Source organism: Arachis duranensis, chromosome 6 (genome assembly GCF_000817695.3).
Source record: "Arachis duranensis cultivar V14167 chromosome 6, aradu.V14167.gnm2.J7QH, whole genome shotgun sequence".
Classification (NCBI taxonomy): domain Eukaryota; kingdom Viridiplantae; phylum Streptophyta; class Magnoliopsida; order Fabales; family Fabaceae; genus Arachis; species Arachis duranensis.
In genome coordinates this window covers 46,123,695-46,132,076 of record NC_029777.3, presented here as the reverse complement: position 1 = coordinate 46,132,076, position 8,382 = coordinate 46,123,695, and the positions used below count along the sequence as shown (strand labels likewise).

Sequence of the window (8,382 nt, the reverse complement as noted above, 5' to 3'; positions counted from 1 at the left end):
TTTGGGCCATCAAATCTTGGGCAAAGTATGGACTATCATATATTGCTGGAAAGCCCAGGATGTCTACTTTCCAACGCCGTTGAGAGCGCGCCAATTGGGCTTCTGTAGCTCCAGAAAATCCACTTCGAGTGCAGGGAGGTCAGAATCCAACAGCATCTGCAGTCCTTTTTAGTCTCTTAATCAGATTTCTGCTCAGGTCCCTCAATTTCAGCCAGAAAATACCTGAAATCACAGAAAAACACACAAACTCATAGTAAAGTCCAGAAAAGTGAATTTTAACTAAAAACTAATAAAAATATACTAAAAACTAACTAGATCATACTAAAAACATACTAAAAACAATGCCAAAAAGCGTACAAATTATCCGCTCATCAACCACATTCAAACTTTACGCTTTATTCTCTGTACAGTATGAGCAACTAAACCTCCTAGGTTAAGGTTAGGAGCTCTGCTAATTCCTATGGATTAATGCAATTACTTTTCTACTTCAATCTTTACTTGATTCTATTCTATAATGCATTATTGTTCTTCATCCTTATGAATCTTGATTCAACATGAGTTCCTTACGAGTCCTGACCCAGATAGTATTAAGCTACAGCTTGAGAATGCATCATGGGTTCCAACAAGTTATCTGGGCTAATTGGGGTATGTGACATAAAACCTCGTTAGCCAGGGGTAATTGAGGTTCCTGTGGCTCTAAGGGCTAGAATCATAAGAGCGTCAGTCTCTGATCCGGAAGATCCGACCTTGTCTATGGCGTTTTGAGTAAGACCATCAAGAGATTGAATTGCGCGCACTTCACCCTCTTTCAGATTGATCTAGTCCATTCGGATGTTTGGTTTGGACCTGAGGAGATTAATGACCACGACTAATGGCTTAATCACTTACAAACTTGCCATTGAAGGAATCATTCATCATTGAAATAGTGAGTATGACGTGTTAATCCAGAAGAAGAAGCATCTCCGAAGCCTTAACTGACTGCTAATTAATGTTTCTATGTTCTTTTGTTATGGCTTGTTTATGTGCCTACAACAACTAAAAATTATCTTTCTATTCGCCTGACTAAGATCTGCACGATCACCACAGCTTGCTCAATTTGGAAATTCTCATGGGATTCGACCCTCACTCACTTGAGGTATTACTTGGACGACCCGGTGCACTTGCCGATTCATTTGTTCATGTCACAAATTCGCGCGCCAGAATCTAATGAGAAAGCAAAGCTATTATCCAATTTGTTTCGATGCATTTGATGACCATTCGGATTGGATATTGGAAAATTCATCGCCATTTTTAACTCTTGAAGAAATTGATGCTCTACAAAATGATTTTGCAAATATGTCCATTCAACCAACTTTGGATGATCTTGGTAAATTGTTCAATTGCTTGAATATTTTAATTGTCAGTTACTATTACAAATTATTCTTGATATTGATTTGTGAAAAATATACAAATGTAGATCAATTAAATTTGGAAGATGACCAAAATAAAGATGGACCAAGTAACAATGCTATGGAATATATGAATGCAACTCAAAATCAGTGAAATGTTGATCAAGCTCATAATTTGTCCTATGAAGATGTTGATGCCGACTTTGAGCTCACTCCTTTGACTTGATTTAATGATTGTGTTATCTTTCTCTTGCTCTTGTTGATTTAAATTGAGAATATATTTTGTATTAGAGACTAGTTTATTATCATTTTTTTATATTATTAGTTATGTTTAAGACTTGATATTAGATTACTAATGTTTGTAAAGACTTACATTTTATGTTTTAAGACATTATTTTAATTTTATTTATATAATTTTATATTTTTTTAATTATGACTGGGTTAACCGGGTGAATCAATGACCCACCGATTGAACTAGTAACCCGGTGACCCAGTCATATGACCGGGTTGATTACTTGTTCGGTTCTGATAACTATACTCCCAGGGCTTCGTCTTGGCGTTGTCCAGGGCAACTCCAAGCAATCATGGCGTTAGTGTTCATGGCGTCAAAAGATGTTCATTGTTCATAGCCCAAACGGAATGGCACCATAGACTGTTATACATCGTTGGAAAGATCTGAATGTCTTCTTTCTAACGCGACTAGAATCTCACTATTTGGACTTCTGTATCTTGAATTATACTCCTTGGAAGGTGAAGAGGTCAGCTGGCATTACTACAGGCTGATGCTATGCTCATCTTTGCATTTTGGGGTGAATTTCTCCCTCAGATTTAGTGTCCATTATGTAGTGCCATATATGGTTGAAAATCTCTTGATTCCTACTTTCCAATGCCACTAGAATCATCTCATTTAGAGCTTTGTAGCTCAAGTTATTCTTGATGTAGTATAGAAAGGTCAAGGTTGCAAATCTCCTTTGAATTATCTTTGTAGTTGGCATTGCCTTGGATAACGCCCCTTTTCTTCTTGGCGTTACCTTGGATAACGGCCTTTTTAGTTGGCGTTGTGGTACTTACAATATTCTATCCGATTTCCAGGATTGTGCTTGATGGGGCGAAGAGGTGGAAGCTTTTCAGTATGACAAGTCTCCCTATAAACATCGACAAGAGAAACTCGGAGTAGAGTGTAGTTGTGATATATTTGAGATTTCTCCGAGTTATACTCCTCCTTCGTCCTGATCTCCTTCTTATTGTCCCAAGCTTGCTAGGAAGGGTTTGGCCTTGGGGATGTTTCTCTATGTCAAAAATTCTCTTCATGTTGATATATTTCTCTACCCGTTCTTGTACTTCATACAAGGAAGTCAGGTGTCGCTTGGATATTGATTAGAAGAATAGCTCTTCTCTAAGGCCGTTAACCAAACCCATTCTTCGTCTTCAGGTGGGTGGACTTCCGAGTGAATTCGTTGTGGATGGGGGTTTTCTGACATTCCTTCCCCGTGGGGGGCACTTGTCCTTTTCCGTAGTGGAGGTAATGCAAGTGCTCATGTCATCATTCTGAGGCTCTAGTTCTGATTCAGATGCCATATAACCATCATCAAATTGATTGTCTGCCATACGTAGGTGTGGACTTCCAGGTCCCCAACAACGGCGCCAATGTTTCTAGGGTTACCTGAAATTTGGTTGCTTTGGACTTAAACGTGAGGTCCAAATGCCTTTGGATGATCTGTCCAACGTCTTCTCCAAGAAGGATGAATCCGTCCAAGTTGTTTGAGAAGAGGTGGGGGTGGTACCTGTAAGGGACTCTGATGCTTAAATTAGCAAGAGTTTAAGCAGGTTTTAGTAGATTGTGTCTTGAATATACCTGAGGGTGTCAGTGTATTTATAGTAGAATTGATAACCACCTTTTAGAGTAGTTCCACTTTTGATGGTGGATAACCGTTACCTTTTGTTAGGAAAGTTTTTAAGATCTCTCTTCTAGATAAGCGGGAGATATATTAAGAGGTAGATACTTATTCAGATAAGTAGGGTTGAACCACCTTTGTCATGCCCGTCAAAGATAGAAGAGGCCACTTTTATCGGGTGGGTTCTTATTCTTTTTGGGCCTGACTTTATTCTAGAATAGGGTATGAACAAAAATAATTTAATCTGCAACGGAGACTTAGTTCAAATAATAACCATGATGATTTTTAATATGCTACATCTCAGTTTGAAATTTGGCAAGGCCAAATAATAAACAAAAACTCTAAGTATTGTGTGTTTGAGTTTGTTATATGTATGAAATATTATAATATGTAAGATTGATGCTGTCCAATCCATCTAACCATAAAAATTTAATCTTGTGTAGGTTAATTTTTCATTGCTTAAATAGTTGGTTTAATTTGAAAACAGTGCTTTGTAAGGATAAACCTAGGCATCTAAAAGGCTAAGCCTTCATTTTCTTATCAATAAAATTCTACGGTCCAAAAAAAACCTTTAAAGAAATCACATCGAGAACCAAAGCACCATTAACATTTCTTATAATGACTACAGTGATCCTAATTAAACATTTAAGCTTGAAATCAACCTTTTCAGTATCGGTGAAAATGTATCCACGTACACTAAAAAAGACGTATGGCCTCAACAATACCAATTTTCGCCCAAACTATGATTTGGATTACTAGTCAAACCAAGAATAACATAATACTCAGTCTAGAAAGCAAAGCCGGTAAACAACAATCAAGGGCAATTTAAATACCAAAAATTAGAACCTGCCACATTCCCAAATCTAAACCAATGCCAATAAAAGAGTTATATGATTATTAAGTGTACTCAATTTATATGAAGTACTATATAAACTCTTCCATCGTCCACCATTGAATTGGACTCCCAACAGGATTCGCATGTTATCTAACAGTAGACGATAAATGGTCAACTGAGTATGACAAACACTCTCCTATCTAATACAGTACTAATAGTAATACGGACTATCCCATGCGCAAAGTAAACCAAGGTCTCTTAAGTCTTAAGATAGATAGGTATGATCAACTATGTTTATTGAATAACATTTATTGCCCTTTAAAATGCTTAATTATCTCTAATCGTTACAAGAGAATACAAGCTCATTGGAAAACTGCGACCATGCTTTTTCTACTATGCCATAGAAAATTACAACAAAGATTGATTGGGATGAAACTGTTATAATACACTCCATATTATTGTCATATATAAGATTATCAAGTCTTTGTCCTTAATGCGCTCTTATTTCCAAAACCACAGTAAGTAATCAAGCGGCGACCTTCTTTTCAGTAGCTGAATTGACAATGGTAGCAAACTCAGGACCCTGCACCACAAGCGAAGGCCGTAAGAAAAAGTAATCAATGGAGTTCTTTGATCAACTCATAGTGACCCCAGTATGGCCAATAAAATCTTGAAGAAACCATGTTACCTTTAACGAAGCACCGCCAACAAGAAATCCATCGATATCTTCTTGCTTTGCAAGCTCAGCACAGTTGCCCCCATTTACAGACCCTGAAAACCGATAAAGACAACATGAAACCTTAACCTTTCTGAAATTTCTGAGTCACTCTAACAGGTTAAGTTCAACGAGGAACTAAACATAGAATTAGGACATTTTTGGATGAGCTTTTACGAAAAAATCTTTTCTCAAGTGATCACTTTTTAAAAGATCTTTTAGAAAAATAAAAGTATTTTCCTGTTTGGATATAGCTATTACATTTGGGTACAACAATATAAAAATACTTTTTTGATTATTTATTATGTTAAAATATCTTTTTTTTTTTAAGTAAAAAAGATCTTTTAAAAAACAATATAAATTGTAGCTTTTAAAAAACGATGGTTTTTTTATTTTTTTAGTGCTTTTACTTTTACTATTAAAATTTTGTCAAGTACACTAAAAAATAAATAAAATTACTTTTTTGTTGAAAAAAAGATATTTTTCTAATAATTTAATGACACCCAAACAAGCACTTAATGATTTATTACCTCCATAAATAATTCTGATTTTGGATGCAACTTCCGCAGAAACATTGTTTTTGAGCCAATCACGAACAGCTACATGTACTTCCTGAGCCTGCTGGGGTGTGGCCACTTTACCAGTTCCAATGGCCCATACAGGTTCATATGCAATCACGATATTGTCCCAACTAGGCACTGCATCTGTACATAATGCCCCGCATAATTGATTTTATGGAAGTAATCACCAATCCACAAACTTGGTTTTCCCCAAAAGAAAATGGATTTCAAATCGGTCGTAAGAAGCATAAATTTACCTGCAAAAGCCTTCAATTGCTGGTAACAAACATCGAAAGTTTTCCCAGCTTCCCTCTCTTCTAAGAGTTCACCAATGCATGCTATCACTCCAAGACCCTCACTCAAAGCATAAGCAGCTTTCTTTCCTATAAACTGGCATTGACAAGCTTTGGTTAACAGAATATAGCTTAAAATAAAAATAATAACGAAAAAAGTAAACACTAATAAAGGCACTGAAAATATCTGTGTTTGTATTACATCATCTTTTTCTCCAATAATATGTCTTCGCTCTGAGTGCCCAAGAATAACCCACTTGCATCCAAGGTCTTTGAGTTGTTCCACACTAGAAAAATCAGACAGTAATAAGTGACACACTTAAAATGTTACAGTGCGGCACACGAGGACCAGAAAATAAGAATATTGACAGCAAGGTAAATGTGAGCAATAAAAGGGCATCTATAATCATCACACTAACACAAAAATCCAAAGATCAATCTAATTGAGCCTATGTCATCAGGGAAAACCCAATCTAACCTGATTTCTCCCGTGAAAGCCCCACCTTTTCCCACCCAAGAATTCTGTGCAGAAATTTCAATCCTATCTGTAATTGAGCCTTTCACCTGGTCAATGTACACAAAGGGAGGCGCAACGACAACATCTGCACTTCTCGCAAAATTATAAGGGACTATCAAAACAGAATAACAAATAATATATAAATGATAATGATAATTATGAAAAAACTTCGGGTAAAACAATATGATCAACGTATATGTTTAGGTAATTATGTCCTACGTGCTGAACAGCACTCCAAGTTATTACATCATTTTTCCAATACACGTCTATTATCTCATTGCCATTTTGCTAATTTGGTGTTCCATCAAAGCAAGAGAAAACTGGGGAAAATAAAACAGAAAAACAGAAAAAGAAAAAAAAAGGAGGGGGGGAGGGAGAGGCTTCTATTTCAGTAACTGAGCCATTCTTAATTTATATGGTACAAAGTTGAAAAGAAGAATATATTTGTCATTGACTAAAGCTTACAACAGGAAACACTTAAAATTGAAGATTGAACACCAAATCTCACCAACATCAGCCTCCAATTTCGCACTGTTCAAGTCAGAGACAAGTTTACTGATGGAGTCTTTTGTTCCATTCTAGAGACAACAACAAAAGTAATGAAAAATTATATACAAGTATACACATAGTATTGAACGAGAAAATGTGAAATGCAATCCTATTTATTACTGAACTTCAAATTGACTGAATCATGAGATCATGTGATGATGTTTCCAACTGCAATAGTGAATAACTGAACCATGAGACCAAAAGAATGCTTAGTTATAGGTGGTTGAAAGCATATAAAACAGAAAAAAACCTACTGAAAAATGTAATTCAAAAAAGAACCTGTGTCATTAAAAGAGATAAAAGACAATAACTTTTTTATTCAGCACAAACCAAATGACAGATGAAGATAACCTTTGAAGCATGCAGGAAATTCACAACATGACCATGTATCATATGAGAAACACAGGCTGCTTTCTCTTGGAAATATTTTAACAGTCTAAAGGATAGGTTTCACTGTCCAAAACCGTTACACTTAGTGATGAAGCCATGAAAAGAAGAAAAGCAAAATGTGTTTCTTTAGTTCTGTAATGAAGAGGAGTTTCTCATATAAAAAAGGCAGCAGGATGCTAACTTCAGAAAACTATATGGTGCAATCAACTTGTGTTATAGGAAGTTATGTACAGGTACAGGCCACAAATAAGAGAATAAGGGACCGAGTTCAACAAAACCCACAGGGAGACTCGAGGGAAAGAAAATCTTATTACTCAAAAAAATGGCAGAAATCACAAAGGCTACATATTTTAATATGGGTTATGCTAGGTAACCAATGACTTTTTTGAACAATATGAACAACCACCAATAAAACAAAAACACACTACATCTCCAAATTAACCACCTAAATTTTAAAATTAGAATGACCATCCACACACTTAGTGAAATGAACATCCGATATATCAATTGTTCACATTGTTTAGTATTTTCATTGTCTACCTATACTTTTCCTTTTAATATTTATATCCTCAACAAAGCATACCTAATGAGTTATGCTGCGGATTTTACATTCCATAATGTGCTGCTATAAGTGTAAGAAAATATATTGAGAGTTGTGATTTGGTAGTTAGAATCCATTATTGCTGTAGTGCCAAAAATAAAAGCTGTTTATGCTAAAATAAGAAAAAACAAAGACTGAAATATTCAACCACCTACAGGGAGCACTGTAAAGAAACCATAAATAGTGTAAAAGAATATGAGGGATAGACACTTACACACTTCCAATTGCCACCAACAAAGAACTGGAATCACAAAAAGGGAATGAATAATATCAATAACCAATATACAAGTAGCAAGACGGATACATAAACACAAGAAAAAAGTACATTGAAAAAGAAAATTAGTAACAATGCTTCTGAGTGAGTGGATAATAACTTTAGTATTATTCCACAAACTGTTTCAGAACACAATGAGTTGAGTTATGCTAATCCAGCTAAATAACAAGCGGATCAATCCAAACCCGTTAAGGAAAATTACATTCTCCACAGAAAAACACAATCAATCGTTTAACCTAATCAACAAAAGTTAACCCTTTTTTTTTTCTTTTCTGAAGTTGAAATTTGCCAAAAAAACAAAAAAAAAACAAAACCTTCATGTTTAATAGAGATAAAAAAGAAAAAGGGGGAAAAGAAGAAACTTT

General features: G+C 35.5%; 1 protein-coding gene across 1 annotated transcript in view; it reads right to left on the bottom strand.

Annotated features, from left to right (window-relative positions):
* Positions 1 to 4,411: 4,411 nt before the first annotated feature.
* Positions 4,412 to 8,382, bottom strand: part of LOC107493775 (triosephosphate isomerase, chloroplastic) — a gene marked incomplete in the record, with an annotated part of 4,292 nt that continues 321 nt past the window's right edge. Inside the window, 8 exon segments of the mRNA XM_052263299.1 lie at positions 4,412 to 4,701; positions 4,807 to 4,889; positions 5,364 to 5,537; positions 5,651 to 5,783; positions 5,889 to 5,973; positions 6,165 to 6,288; positions 6,712 to 6,781; positions 7,958 to 7,984. Of these exon segments, the coding sequence (XP_052119259.1) occupies positions 4,645 to 4,701; positions 4,807 to 4,889; positions 5,364 to 5,537; positions 5,651 to 5,783; positions 5,889 to 5,973; positions 6,165 to 6,288; positions 6,712 to 6,781; positions 7,958 to 7,984 (753 nt within the window).